Genomic DNA, 15999 nt, shown 5'->3' on the forward strand with positions numbered 1-15999 from the left:
TGCTAAGAAATAGGATTTAAATGCCAACCTTGAGAGACAGAGATGGTGATGACTACTCTCTGAAGGGCCGAGAGCTCATTTTCATCGTGTCATTGTGCTGATCATCTTCTGCTCTCCCCAGATCCTTTCTCTACCCTTCTCTGCCAGTTCTGTGCTGGCCCCTGCAAGGGGTATCACCTTGGACCCCCACTAGCCATCTTGCCATTGTTTCTAGTCAGAAAGTGAGAAAGGAGAAACCTGGTCTCTGATTGAGCTGTGGCCCTTCATTTTCTCTTCCAGATCCAGTGGCGTGATTTCTTGTCCTCGTCCTGCTGGGTTTAGGGTTGCTGCTCACAGCTAGTTTCTGGGCACCTCACCCACTCTCCCTTGTTTGTATGTTGAACATTCACATCTTTGAAACAGACCTTTGTTAAAATCTCTTTATTTGATACAAATGGGGGTGAATTCTATTTCCTATCAGATAGATTCCTTGTTACCACCTTTGTTGCTGTTTGTTGTTCATTCACTAAGTCATGTCTAACTCCTTGCAACCCCATGGACTGCAGCACGCCAAGGTTCCCTGTCCTTCACCATCTCCCAGAGATGTGCTCAACATGTGCTCAAACTCATGTTCATTGAGTCAGTGATGCCATCCAACCATCTCATCCTCTGTCATACCTTGCCATGGTAATAATGTTCCATCTGTCTCCCTTAATTATTATTAAGCCTAGAAAGCAAGCAAGCCCTGTATTGCTGTCCTAACATTAACTCCAGGGGAATCTCATACACTCATCTGAGTCCCATGTAAACAAAATAGATGACTTTGTTCATATCCTGTCCTGGAATTTTAAGCCTCTGTTGGATCCATGGCCATGACTCTGTTTATTCCAAAGCTCTTTCCAGAGGTAGAAGAGCTAACATTTTTACACAGCTCAACTGTTGCTTGGAATCAGAACTTGTTTGGTTCCTGAACTTTTCCTGCAGTGGTGTGAAATATGCAGAGTTTGAAATATGCACTCTTGTATTTTGATGGGAGAGTGGGAAATTTCAACACATAGCACATGGTTGCTCTGTTTAATTTTGAGCAGTTGTCCTCTGAGTTCTGGCCCAAAGCCCTGTCTAATCAATAGGCATCCTTGTCTGTGGGCAGGAACTTAGAAAAAAAAATATTAAAAAAAAGTTTAAGCATAGGAAAAGCAAACCACCTTCAGAAGTCTGTGTTAATTCACCCAAATTCTTTCTTTGTAGTCATAGCCAAATGACTAAACTTTCTATTTATAAATAGAGAGGGCTTCCCAAGACCTAGGGACCCATCGCTGCTTGTAGGCATTCATGTCACAAGCCAGCCCAAGCTATATTTTACCAAGTGGTTAAGGGGCAAACTGGTTTGAATCTTTTATTTATTTATAGTGACTAGCATACTTGGCACTTACATGTTCTCCCAAAAGCCTGATAACCCCCTTATCTTGTGTTCTAAGTGGTTCAGCTTTCACTGAGTTAGAAATGAGTGTTTGGAGAGGGAAGGGAGAAGAGGACCATTCCGATTTGCCAGAAGTTCCCTAAGGCAGGTATATCTTTGGAGCAGCCTTGTCGGGGACCAAGGAAACCTGCAAACTCACCACAGAAGCTGTCAGGCCAGCTTACAGGCATCAATGATGAAAATTTTGAGTTATTTCTGGAGTAGGTGATTGATGTGTCAAATAGAAGATGACATTTTGATGGGCTCCAGACTTGTTGTGATAGGAGTTAATGAGGATAATGATGATGATAATGATATTTACATTATACCTTTCTTCTAAGGAACCCTTTTGTCCTTTTATCTCATTCGCCTTGAAAATATCCCCTTGGAGTTGGGAGAGGAAGGTGTTATTAATCTGTTTTTCAGGAGAGAAAATAGAAGGTTAATTGCCCAGCTCTCATTTTGGTGATGAGAAGAGATATTTCAATGATGAATTATATTTGGGGAGATTAAGTTTAGAAGAACACCAGACTCAGCTCCCGGTCATTGCATACAATGCTGCCATATCATATTCCATTTTGTACAACTCCTTGTCCCCACAGTCTTCAGGGGACACTCCCAGACTACCAAAGTGAGTGAAAGTGAAAATCGTTCAGTCGTGTCTGACTCTTTGTGACCCCATGGGCTAGACAGTCCATGGAATTCTCAGGCCAGAATACTGGAGTGGGTAGCTGTTTCCTTCTCCAGGGGCTCTTCCCAACCCATGGATCAAACCCAGGTTTCTCACATTGCAGGTGGATTCTTAACCAGCTGAGTCCCAAGAGAAGCCCAAGAATACAGGAGTGGGTAGCCTATCCCTTCTCCAGCGGATCTTCCTGACCCAGGAATCAAACTGGGGTCTCCTGCATTGCAGGAGATTGGATTTTTTACCAACTGAGCTATCAGGGAAGCCCAAATTCTGCCCCAATATCCAAAGCCCTTGACATTCCAACATCCATCGTCTCACTGTGCTCTTGTATTTGTTGTCTCATGTTTCAGCTAAACAAATCCATTTGCTGGGCTCTACCATGTGCTCTGAGAACCCCATTCTCCTTTCATAATGTTTACTACACTTTCTGTAACTTGTTTAATGTCTGTCTTCCTACTTGGATGTAAATTCTAGGAAAGCAGGGGTAGTTACCACTGTATCGCCAGGGCCCAGCAGAGTTAATGGGCACAAGGTGGGTGCCTCTGAAGTGCACACCATGCTCTTCTACCTCCCAGCGTTTGCTCTTGCTATTTCCCAGGCCTCCATCCTGGCTTATTGAAGCCAGAACTGACTTTTCAAGGCCAGGTTAAGCCCTCTGTCTGTTCGCCCCTACTCAGGAACCACCATGGCACCATTCTTTTTGGTGGTTCCCTTACCTTCTCTTGTGTCCCCATCATCTGGGTAACTGTTTGTCTTCCTTTCCTGCCCCTCTCAGGCTGTCAGCTCTTGAAAGACAGAAGCTGCACCCAGGAGCCTGGCATAGTGTGTGTGCATGTGTGTTCAGTCACTTAGTCATGCCCGACTCTGCGACCCCATGGACTGTAGCCCACCAGGCTCCTCTGTCCATAGGACTCTTCAGGCAAGAATGCGGGAGTGGGCTGGCAGAGGGAGGGCACTTGCTAAACAAGTGTTCACGTGTTTGTGGTTGCTGTTGTTCATTCACTAAGTTGTGTGTGTGCGACTCTTTGAGACCCCACGGACTGCAGAATGCCAGGCCACCCTGTCCCTCACTCTCTCCCAGAGTTTGCCCAAGAACACGTCCTCTGAGTCGGTGACGCCATCCAACTGTCTCATCCTCTGCCGCCCTCTTCTCCTTTGGCTCATGTGTCTAAAATGATTGTTGATCAGAATTCTTCATCCAGCAAATTCTCATTTTCAGAATCTGAAGCTTGTCATGAGAGGGGATTTTTATCTTCATTCTTCTGGAAGGCTGGGAGGAAGACCAGTCAGGGAAGCCCTGCTAATTTTTGCCTAAAAAGTGCCTCCCTGGGACTTCCCTGGTGGTCCAGTGGTTAGGTCTCTGAGCTTTCAATGTGGGGGACCTGGGTTTGACCCCTGGTTGGGGAACTAAGATCCCGTGTACTGCACAGTACAGCCCAAAATTAAAAGAAAATAATAATAAGAAACTGTCTCCCTTTCTCCTCTGAGAGTAGCACAGAACCCTGGCACTTGGGTGGAGGGTTCCATTTCCTCTGGGGGCCCAGAGCAGTTTTGCAGAGGGTGGCAGTTGGCAGTTTTTAGCTTCATCACCCATATTAATACTCACCTAAATAATGAGAACTAACCAACGCATTATCCACTGAGAGATGTGACTAAATCAATGAACTCTCCAAGGGATTTTAGTATTGGTTTGTGTTTCCGGTGGGCTTTTGCATTCATCCTTCAGTTACGGTAAGAGGACTACAGATTGAGCTCACCCTGTGGGTGTGTGAAAGCTTGCATACAGAACATTTTTGATAGCCTAAAGACCCCGGCTACTAGAAATGTGGGCATGCTGAACATCTGTGATATAACATTCCATATAAATTAGAAAGAGCTGCTGTACAACTGTATCATGAAATATTTGGGGCTGTTAAAATTGCTGATGTAGATCTATATTTATTGACATGGAGAGATAGCCACAATATATTGCCAAGTGAAGGAAGCAGGCTATGAAACAGTGTAATTATGTAAAATTATCCCAGATATAAATATCTGTATCTGTGAGGATATTCTCCAAAAATTAAAAAAAAAATTTATGTATTTGGCTGTGCCAGTTCTTAGCTGCAGCATGCAGGATCTTCATTGTGGCATGCAGACTCTTGGAGCATATGGGATCTAGTTCCCTGACCAGGGTTCAAACCTGAGCTCCCTGCATTCGGAACTTGAGTGTCAGCCCCTGGACCACTAGGGAAGTCCTTCTTCAAAATTTTAATAGTAGCTATCTGTAGATGATAAAATTTGGGGTATTTTTTCCTATGTTTTATGTTTTTTGGGGGGTATGGTGTGATTTTTATTTTTGCGATGAGCAGTTATTACCTTTACAATCAAAAAAGAGAACAATGAAGCTACTTTCAGTTTGCAAAAAATTGTTGGAAATAAAAAGCCTCATTAAAAAAACCTTCAAATTTCCTTAAAAAAATGCGTACTATAAAATAAAACAAAAAACCAAACTCTTGCATTAGCATATTAAAAAAACTGTTCAACGGTCTCCATAACTGAGCCATATTATAATGTGCTGACGACAGTTAGGAGTACAAGAAACCAGGGAAGCTGTTTTGAGGAGGAACACATGTGAAATCAAGGTCTCCTGACCAGGCATGGATAATATGCGTACTTCTTAAGCACCAGAAGGATGAAGTATCCTTCAATTGTCATTTTAATCCAAGGTTTGGATGGCATCTTATTTACAGATATAGTATATCTAATCCCATATCTTATAGGAAAAGAGAAAAAACCTTCCCATCTCTGAAAGCAAGGAAATGGTGATTTCATTCACCATAGAAGTTTCTGTTGCAAAAAAGAGACACAGGCTGTCGAGCACAGTACAACTCACACTTTATTCCATCGTGATTGGTATACTTGTAGGATAAGGACAGCAAAAGACTAAAATCAGTGCAGAACTTCTCTGGACTAAAGGGCCGTGAAAGGCATTACTGGTTTTGGCACACAGAGTGGATAATCATACATGGCCTGCAACAGGATGGTCAGTAAGATAAAATGCACAATAAATCTAACACCATGTGGAAATCATTTCTGAGTTTTGTAGGATGTTAAGGAGTAAATAATTACAAAGATTAACATGCAACTCTAAATAAATCACATTGTTCATCTGCAGACTATTTCCCCCCTTCGGGATGAAGAGATAGCCTTAGGAATCTGTTCACAGTAGCTTGAAAGAGCAATCGATACACAGGAGAGAGATCTGCCTGCTGATTTCTATAGCAATCTGTCACAGTTGAGAAATAATGCCACATCATGTACTTTCTCTATATTGTCCTTGGTAAGCTGAATCTTATTGACCACAATATTCTGACTCAACTGTTATTTACTTACATACAATTTCTAATGTCCTTATAATGTCAAAAAGCAGTTTCTGTTAGTTTATCCTTGTAAATCACATGGGACAAAAGAGGAACCTATATAATGGGTTGTCTTTCCTCTTCAAAGATAATATTATGCTGATGAGTACACCAAAGAAAGAATATTAGTATTCTCAAGTGTTTTAGGTTTTCACATCATCATACCACAGATAGGTCCAAAGAAGCCAGTCCTGTAGGTGATGGAACAGTGCAGAATAAGATTCTGTAGAAGAGGCACATAGATGCTAAGTGATTTCTTGAGACAAAGAGAAGGAAAGATGGAAAGACGCAAAGAAAAAGAAAAGTGAAAACAGCCTTCTGTTAGAACAAACTGTTCAAAAGAAAAATTGATCCACTTTCAATTTACTAAACATAATAGAGAACAGTTCTTTAATTTGGAATGCTAGAAATAAAGATATTGAAAATCATAAGCCAGTTAGCTTTACTAGTAAGCCTGAAGTGGCTCATTGCGTTCATTTTCCCATGGTTGTTTTTGAGATGTTGAACTCTCTTGGGGAGGATTTCTGTTTTTGCCAGCATAGGGCAAGATTTAACCCAAAAGGGCAGCTATAAGTGGTGAGGACAAATTTTATTTATTAACTTGGCATGTGAGTGACATTCATTCTCTCTGTAGCAAAAATATATTGTTCACCCATGATGAGACAGTTGGAAATATGACAGTAATCAAGATGTTTTAGTCATAGGATGCATGAAATTAGATATTTGTACATGATATGAATATTAAAGTTAAGTAAAAAGAAAAAGAAGGAGGAGAAGGAATTTCTTCAAAGTCTGACATAAAATCATCAAATAAAAAAATAGTGGTTAAGGATGTCTTGCATGCTCAGAGGTTTCTGACTTTCATTAGCTCAGGGGGAGATAGAATAAATGAAGGTATTCTCTCTTGGTCACCAAACATAAGGAATGTCTGATTACAAACCTGTAGGTGAGCAGAGCAAGACTTGAAGTAGCATTTCTTAAACTCCCTGAATCTTAAGAAGCCAAAGCCTTATAGGAAAGGTGGAGATGACTGGGAAGTTTGATAACATGCCTGGATCAGTCACCATTCCTTGGAAAGTACCATTTCCCCGGGTTGCTAAAAGGCTGATTCTTTTAGGTTTAAGTAAAAGACAACTATCTCTCCCTTCGCTGCAGCATTGTTCTTTGTTAAGAGATTTGTGTCAGTTTAAGCTTGTGTAACAGGAAGGCTAGACAGGAAATAAATTTTAATTGAATTCCACAGTAAATGTTCATGGATATTTCAAAGTAGAATTGTCCATTGTCTGTGGCTGGTTTCAAGCACCAAGCCTATCATTTCCTGAACATGCTCCAATTGCCTTGCACTAGCTGAAGCGACTTAGCAGCAGCAGCAGCAGCAGCCCATCTACAATCATTGTTAAATGTAATGTCTCTTCTGAAAGGAATAACTCTGTAGATCAGGAAAAGTGTAGGGGTAGAAGGGTGGAAACAGCGTGAGTTACAACTGGGGCGGGGGTGGGGAGGAATGAAAGTGAGTTAAACAAAAAAAATTCAGTCTTTTCCTCAAGGTCTGTACATGGTCAGTAATGAAGCAAAAATTCATGGAATGTGACTTAAAGACTTCCTGAAGTGTTGTACCCATGCACTGTTTCCAAGCTTCTTGATCTGCAGTCCCCTAGCAACCATCTTATTCTGAATTCACCTTCCTAGGTGTGGTGTCCTATTTCTTCTGGGATTTAGATCTCTGGGGCAAACTCCATCGGGAACTGCCACTGTGTAAGTTAAGTCTCCCCTCAACAGCTGCTCTGATTTTCGTCACAGTTCTGCTAAGGTGGACCCTTTTGGGGGTGAGTGGTGTGATGGTAGAAGATGCAGCCGTGAGGCAGAGAAGACTTGCAGAAGAGTCTACTTGCAGGAAGGTGTGGAGAAGGTGAGACCCCGGATTCTACCTAAGGTCAAGGTGACAGTGACAGAAGTAGGAAAAGAAGAAAAAAGAGGGAAAAGGAGAGGATCCCTGGACCAGGGAATTTCACAGGAGCCAGAGATTACTAATAACATACAGAAAGAAAACCCAGTTTATCTGACTGATCAAGAAGACATTCTTCAGCATATATTGGCAACTAAATGATTTTCACACAGATAATACAAACACTAAAACAAGTGTTTCCTTACTAGTATTAATCACGTTTCAATAATTCATTAGCTCTATATTTTCTAGATTGCTTAACTCGTTGAGCAAATCCACAGTTTAGGTACCACTGCGAGGGGAGGGGGTGGGGGAGGTGCAGAACGAAGGAATGAAACTTAGAATTGCAAACCAGGGTTAGTGGCGCAGTGGCACAGGAGATTGTCAGTGAAAACGACAGAAGTGGGTACAGTTACCGGCCTTAGGAGTGCAGCACTGCCGGATACAAGGGAGGGACTGCGACTCAGGAGTCAACTTTCTTGTTAATTAAAACCGAGCAGCAGGTCAGCAGCCCGTCCACCTTTTCAAGTTCAGAATTGCTCACGGGGATCAGCATATGGTCCTTCAGCTTTTCATAAACCTGCGGGAGGAATCAAGGAAAAGTAGAGAAGGTTCAGTTTCTGCCTCTGTTTTCCCCGCGCCCCCCCAGCCCCACTCCCTCTGCGTGGGATAGATAAGTCATTTAGCTTGTGAGTTTAGGCTTTCCATACATGGAACCCCAAGGTATGCATGTCACTGAGACCACACCCATGCCCACAGCGAAACCCATAAAGCGAGCAGCACTGGTTAACCACTAGCTCTCTGCTCCAACCTCAAAGCCAAAGATGTGTCAGAAATGTGGTTGTTACTAGAAAGGCCTTTATTCTGCCCTTGTCAGAGCTGGATTAAGTGATATATGAAAGTCTGTGGCCTTGATTTCAGTCTGAGTATGACTCTCTCTCCACACTTTAAAACCCTCTCAACTACAATGTTTCTTTCCTTAACAAGCTAACTAGAAACACTTGCCAAAATATGATTTAAATGAAGGGTTTCAGGTCAAAGTGCTTTTAAATGACAGGTGTGAATTTTAGAGCATCTTTTGACATGAATAGAAAGAAAGCATGTGTCAAACCTTCAAATAAACAGTAAACAGATTTTTCTCTGATGATAAATCAAAGCATATTGTTTAAAAAAAATCACTTGAAAATATACTGTCTAAAACCAATCCACCATGCTTCTGTAGAATGTACTTGGTTCCTTAAAATTCGGTACCATGGTTAATTAAGAGTGCTGGAATTAGAGCTGCATTCCAGCCCCAATTCTGTCAACTCATGGTTTCAAGTGTGATTTCAGTCAATTAGCATCCCCATGGGATTATTTCTCTGTAAGACTGGAATAATAGTGCCTGCACGGGCTGCTGTAATGGAGGAATAAGATAATGCATACAGCATGCCAGGCACAGTGACTGGCACAGAGAAAGCCCTCTATAGACATGAATAATGTTATGTTTTTGGTGATAGACCCAGGGCTGAATTCAGAAGCAGTTAATGATAATCCCACTATCACATGGTTGATGTGGCTGAAGAGGTAGGTATGAACGATCCAGAGCTCCATTTCCCCAAGTAAGTTCAGTGACTAGGGTGCTTACTGATTCTGCAGATTCCAGGGTGGGAGTCCAGGAACCTGTATTTTTAACAACTTTGATGCACATTAAGGTATGAGATCCAGTATTCATCTGAGATCTGGTTAAAACGCAGTCTGGGGGGTCAGAGGTCCTCTATTTTCCTCAGATTCAAACTTTTGGCCATGAAAATTGAAAAAAAAAATCTTTATCCTCTTCCCCTTCTCCCTTTTTAATCTGCTGAGGGAGATCCTGATTATGAGAATCAGCCTAGTAATTATATAGTACTGAATTTTTAAAAGGTAGCAAAACTGTCTTATAAAAATTTTAAACCTAAGATACATGCATATAAAAAAAGAGAGAGCAATGGCTTTTAAGGCTCTTCTGTAATGCTTCATATAGATATCTTGTTCCTTTGGGCAGAGATGATGCTGAAATGCCTAAAAAGGATCTGAACCCTTGAAGGATCTATGCATGAGCACCCTTGGATCTGTTTGGTATGATTAAATTGAAATTACTAAAGTATACAGGTAAGACTAACAGAGTGCTTTGAAAGGCTGGGAAGACCAGCCTTTCTCTCAGACCAGGAAAGAATTCCATACCGAGGAGGCATTTCGCTGTTTAGAACACAAATGAAGAGATACTTGTAGGGACCAGCTCACTGGTTCTGAGTGTGCAATATTTTATATTTCTTCCTGTTCTCTCCTTTCAAGACTTTGCTGCTGAGGATGTGTAATCCCTGCTTTTCTGCAGCCCTGACAATGAGCATGCTTCTCTTTGGGTCATTCCTACTTCTCTGCCTTAAGGAATAAATTACCCTCTGATGAGGGGCAGTTTAGATTTGTCAGAAATAATGACACAGTTGACCTGTGTAGGTCTGTATGCTTTATGAGCATGTGAGTGTCAGGAAGTACATTTAATCATAGCTGGAGCACAGACTCAGGAGATCCAATACTCATTTGAAAGGCTCTGAATACCAGGCACGATCATCTCAATTACTCTGCATGCATTACTGGCCAATGACACTAATGAGAAGAACAAGCTAAATCAACTTTCCTTTGGCCCTAAATTATGTTATCCTTTTGGCTTTCCTAATGATGTGTATAGGGGGAAAGGAAGCCCCTGTTATTTGTCACTCGATCGTGAAAAGAATCCTTAGGCAGGAAGGCTTCGAGGAGTCTCCCCAGCTACTGTGTCAGGAAGGACGTTTTATTACCTTTGCACTTTCTGGGTACTCTTCTGGGGTTCGGTGCAGCAAGACGTGGCCTTTGCTGGGGATATTCAGGTATAGGCAGTTTGCGGCCGTGTCATCAGGCACCGTGAGTTTGTCGTAGCGATGATCACTCATCTGTTGCATGATCTATAGAGAGATACAAAGCCGGCCTAAGCAGAGCATCTCCCACATCGGCCAACAGGTGGGCAGTGTGGCAGGATAAAAGCTTGCAACCTACACCTAAGCATGCTCCTTTGTGTAGAAGTTTGTCCATTACTTCCAGTCACTTAAAACCAGAAAAGGAAAACCAGATGTAACTATGGTTCTTTGGAAGAACTGTAAGGGTTCTTTTAAAAGTGTTTTTAAGGGTTTTTAAATGATTATTTTTTCTAGATTTTGTTCATAAGATCTATCAGAAAGACACACAGACAAAAGGCCCCGCTGGGGTTTTGGTAATATCCTTGGCTGAGTTAGCAGGACTGTTCTGGTCTATAGGGAAAAGACTATAGCAATAATCAGAATGGTCAGTTATTGATTTAGCGATAACTGCACATGTACATCGGAGAAGGCAATGGCAAGCCACTCCAGTACTCTTGCCTAGAAAATCCCATGGATGGAGGAGCCTGGTAGGCTGCAGTCCGTGGGGTCGCTAAGGGTCAGACACGACTGAGCGACTTTACTTTCACTTTTCACTTTCACACACTGGAGAAGGAAATGGCAACCCACTCCAGTGTTCTTGCCTGGAGAATCCCAGGGAAGGGGGAGCCTGGTGGGCTTCCGTCTATGGGGTCATACAGAGTCGGACACGACTGAAGTGACTTAGCAGCAGCAGCAGCAGCAGCACACATACATGCACAAACATAATTTATTCTTCCAGGTTCATTTATTAATAAATAGAATTGAATTGTCTGTTAGCAGGTGCTGTCCTTAATACAATAAGCATAAAAATCCCCTGGGGGAGGTGAACGTTAAAGTCATATTCCAAGGTCTCACCCCTAGGGATTCTGGTTTGACAGATTTAAGGTGAGGAACAGAAATTTGTATTCTGAGGTCCCTCCGGGTAATTTTGAGGGAGATGGTCCCTGGACCACACTTGGAGAAAAACCGACTTAGCAAGTCTATTCATCAAGTGAAGGGTTTATTAGTAAGTACTGTAGTATAAAAACAACTTAAAAATAAGACAGATGAATTCTACAAAGAATTAAAAATATTGGTATCTCATCTTCAGTCCCTCAACAAATTAAAACAAAAACGCAAATAACAACCTCCCTCACCCCCTACCCTCACCCCAAAAGGCCAAAAATATCCAAACATCAAAAATGAAAACAAGTATTATTTTGGGCTTACTCATGTAGCTTCTATACATTTGAAAGAATCTGCCAAAATGTCATGCCATGAAGGTATAACAAGATCTTTTCATTGTCTGGTTCTAATCTACATTTCCAGCTAGGTCTTCCTTTACCCCCCAATATCTGTGTGGAAATGGGCCTCAAATTACTAGAACCCAGAGTTAGGTCTCTTGCACATTCAGTCACAGAGCCACTGGACAGTAAGATTTATGTCGGGAAAGAGTGGAAGAGACAGCAAGCTCCCCGCAGAAACTTCATTCCCAAGAGGATGTGAAGAGTACAGATGGTAAGGTCTTCTTGGCTCACCAGCAGGTAAACCATTCTCTTTTCCTAGTGGGGACCATGTCAAGGGCAGATAGAAACCAGAAGTAATATGGAATATCCTTCACAGAGAAGGAAACATCGGGAGTGGGGATGAGCTTAAGCAGTATATCAAAGGCTCAGAGATGCAAAGATAGTTCAGTTCAGTTCAGTTCAGTCGCTCAGTCGTGTCCGACTCTCCGCGACCCCATGAATCACAGCACGCCAGGCCTCCCTGTCCATCACCAACTCCCGGAGTACACTCAAACTCATGTCCACAGAGTCGGTGATGCCATCCAGCCATCTCATTCTCCGTCGTCCCCTTCTCCTCCCGCCCCCAACCTTTCCCAGCATCAGAGTCTTTTCCAGTGAGTCAACTCGTCGCATGAGGTGGCCAAAGTATTGGAGTTTCAGCTTTAGCATCAGTCCCTCCAATGAACATCCAGGATTGATCTCCTTTAGAATGGACTGGTTGGATCTCCTTGCAGTATAAGGGACTCTCAAGAGTCTTCTCCAACACCACAGTTCAAAAGCATCGATTCTTCGGCGATCAGCTTTCTTCACAGTCCAACTCTCACATCCATACATGACCACGGGAAAAACCATTGCCTTGACTAGACGGACCTTGGTCGGCAAAGTAATGTCTCTGCTTTTTAATATACTATCAAGGTTGGTCATAACTTTCCTTCCAAGGAGCAAGCGTCTTTTAATTTCATGGCTGCAATCAGCATCTGCAGTGATTTTGGAGCCCAAAAAAACAAAGTCTGACACTGTTTCCACTGTTTTTCCATCTATTTCCCATGAAGTGATGGGACCAGAAGCCATGATCTTTGTTTTCTGAATGTTGAGCTTCAAGCCAACCTTTTCACTCTCCTCTTTCACTTTCATCAAGAGGCTTTTGAGTTCCTCTTCACTTTCTGCCATAAGGGTAGTGTCATCTGCATATCTGAGGTTATTGATATTTCTCCCAGCAATCTTGATTCCAGCTTGTGCTTCTTCCAGCCCAGCGTTCCTCATGATGTACTCTGCATATAAGTTAAATAAGCAAGGTGACAATATACAACCTTGACGCACTCCTTTTCTTATTTGGAACCAGTCTGTTGTTCCATGACTGGTTCTAACTGTTGCTTCCTGACCTGCATACAGGTTTCTCAAGAGGCAGGTCAGGTGGTCTGGGATTCCCATCTCTTTCAGAATGTTCCACAGTTTATTGTGATCCACACAGTCAAAGGCTTTGGCATAGTCAATGAAGCAGAAATAGATGTTTTTCTGAAACTCTCTTGCTTTCTCCATGATCCAGCGGATGTTGGCAATTTGATCTCTGGTGCCTCTGCCTTTTCTAAAACCTGCTTGAACATCTGGGAGTTCACGGTTTACATACTGCTGAAGCCTGGCTTGGAGAATTTTGAGCATGACTTTACTAGCGTGTGAGATGAGTGCAATTGTGCGGTAGTTTGAGCATTCTTTGGCATTGCCTTTCTTTGGGATTGGAATGAAGACTGACCTCTTCCAGTCCTGTGGCCACTGCTGAGTTTTCCAAATCTGCTGGCATATTGAGTGCAGCACTTTCACAGCATCATCTTTCAAGACTTGAAATAGCTCAACTGGAATTCCATCACCTCCACTAGCTTTGTTCGTAGTGATGCTTTCTAAGGCCCACTTGACTTCACATTCCAAGATGTCTGGCTCTAGGTCAGTGATCACATTATCGTGACTATCTTGGTCGTGAAGATCTTTTTTGTACAGTTCTTCTGTGTATTCCTGCCACCTCTTCTTAATATCTTCTGCTTCTGTTAGGTCCATACCATTTCTGTCCTTTATCGAGCTCATCTTTGCATGAAAAGTTCCCTTGGAATCTCTAATTTTCTTGAAGAGGTCTCTTGTTTTTCCTTTTCTGTTGTTTTCCTCTATTTCTTTGCATTGATCACTGAGGAAGGCTTTCTTATCTCTCCTTGCTATTCTTTGGAACTCTGCATTCAGATGCTTATATCTTTCCTTTTCTCCTTTGCTTTTCGCCTCTCTTCTTTTTACAGCTATTTGTAAGGCCTCCTCAGACAGCCATTTCGCTCTTTTGCATTTCTTTTCCATGGGGATGGTCTTGGTCCCTGTCTCCTGTACAATGTCACGAACCTCCGTCCAGAGTTCATCAGGCACTCTATCAATCAGATCCAGTCCCTTAAATCTATTTCTCACTTCCACTGCATAATCATAAGGGATTTGATTGAGGTCATATCTGAATGGTCTAGTGGTTTTCCCTACTTTCTTCAATTTAAGTCTGAACTTCGCAATAAGGAGTTCATGATCCGAGCCACAGTCAGCTCCTGGTCTTGTTTTCGCTAACTGTATACAGCTTCTCCATCTTTGGTTGCAAAGAATATAATCAATCTGATTTCGGTGTTGACCATCTGGTGATGTCCATGTGTAGAGTCTTCTCTTGTGTTGTTGGAAGAGGGTGTTTGCTATGACCAGTGCATTCTCTTGACAAAACTCTATTAGCCTTTGCCCTGCTTCATTCCGTGCTCCAAGGCCAAATTTGCCAGTTACTCCAAGTGTTTCTTGACTTCCTACTTTTGCATTCCAGTCCCCTATAATGAAAAGGACATCTTTTTTGGGTGTTAGTTCTAAAAGGTCTTGTAGGTCTTCATAGAACCGATTAAGGTAAGGTACAGCAGCTGCACTTTGCTGGAGCGGCTGTGAAGAGATTTTCCACGACCAAGGTAAGAGAAACCGAAATAAGACGGTAGGTATTACTAGGGGGCACCAGAGGGCAGACAAACTGAAATCATAATCACAGGAAACTAGCTGATCTAATCACATGGACCACAGCCGAACGTGGTCCCCTGGAGAAGGGAATGGCAAACCACTTCAGTATACTTGCCTTGAGAACCCCGTGAACGGTAACAAAGGACAAAATGATAGGATACTGAATGAGGAATTCCCCAGGTCGGTAGGTGCCCAGTATGCTACTGGAGCTCAGTGGAGAAATAACTATAGAAGGAATAAAGGGATGGAGCAAAAGCAAAACCAATACCCAGTTGTGGATGTGACCAATGATAGAAACAAGGTCCGGTGCTGTAAAGAGCAATATTGCATAGGAACCTGGAATGTTAGGTCCATGAATCAAGGCAAATTGGAAGTGGTCAAACAGGAGATGGCAAGAGTGAATGTCGACATTCTAGGAATCAGTGAACTAAAATGGACTGGAATGGGTGAATTTAACTCGGATGACCATTATATCTACTACTGTGGGCAGGAATCCCTTAGAAGAAATGGAGTAGCCATCATGGTAAACAAAAGAGTCCGAAATGCAGTACTTGGATGCAATCTTAAAAATGACAGGATGATTTCTGTTCGTTTCCAAGGCAAACCATTCAATATCACAGTAATCCAGGCCTATGCCCCAACCAGTAATGCTGAAGAAGCCGAAGTTAATCGGTTCTATGAAGATGCAAAGATAAGCAGGATAATATCCAGTGTTTGAAGAGGTCACAGCCTACTGGAGGAGACTGTCAGACAATTGTATTACAATCAGAACAAGCAGAGCACCATACTGACAACTTTATATGTATTATTGCATCCCCAAATTCCCATTTTACAGATCAAGAAAATGGACTGAGAAAGGTCAAAAAACTTGACCAAGCTCATGCAGGTAGATTTAAATCCAGATTTGTGCAACTCAAAACTTAATTTATTAATCATCTCACTTTGCTCTCTTTCTTAACCTCCAGAGCTGCAGCAAAATCTTTGTCCTACAAAGTACCATATCATTTATTTTTCACTTATTTGGTACTTTTAATTTATGGTAAAAACTGACCATGGTACCATTAATCATGGTACTATTTCTTCTCTTTTCATGTGTAATCTTATTATGGCATGGTACAGTTTAGATTTGACTGGACATCTCTCTTGCACTTTTTATTTTAAATTGTTCCCTGAGGGGATAGACCCATAGGGTGAATCACCCACCAGTAGGGTGGGCGCTTCTTTAACACCTAGACTGAGAAACCTCAGATCTATTCAATACATATGGGCTCCCCAGGTGGCTCAGTGGTAAAGAATCTGCCT

At 42.2% G+C, this 15999-nt stretch overlaps 1 protein-coding gene across 1 annotated transcript in view; it reads right to left on the minus strand.

The window, feature by feature from the left end:
- Nucleotides 1-4992: 4992 nt before the first annotated feature.
- The window catches only part of DDAH1 (dimethylarginine dimethylaminohydrolase 1), a 158323-nt gene continuing 147316 nt past the window's right edge, over nt 4993-15999 (minus strand). Inside the window, exons 5-6 of the mRNA XM_055402887.2 lie at nt 10289-10432; nt 4993-8052 (exon numbers count right to left, since the gene is read on the minus strand). Coding sequence (XP_055258862.1) covers nt 7936-8052; nt 10289-10432 — 261 coding nt within the window. The 3' untranslated portion in view covers nt 4993-7935. The remainder of the gene's footprint in view (nt 8053-10288; nt 10433-15999) is intronic.

This window comes from Moschus berezovskii, chromosome 4, assembly GCF_049115385.1.
Source record: "Moschus berezovskii isolate FMDL1 chromosome 4, NW_MosBer_1.0, whole genome shotgun sequence".
Taxonomy (NCBI): domain Eukaryota; kingdom Metazoa; phylum Chordata; class Mammalia; order Artiodactyla; family Moschidae; genus Moschus; species Moschus berezovskii.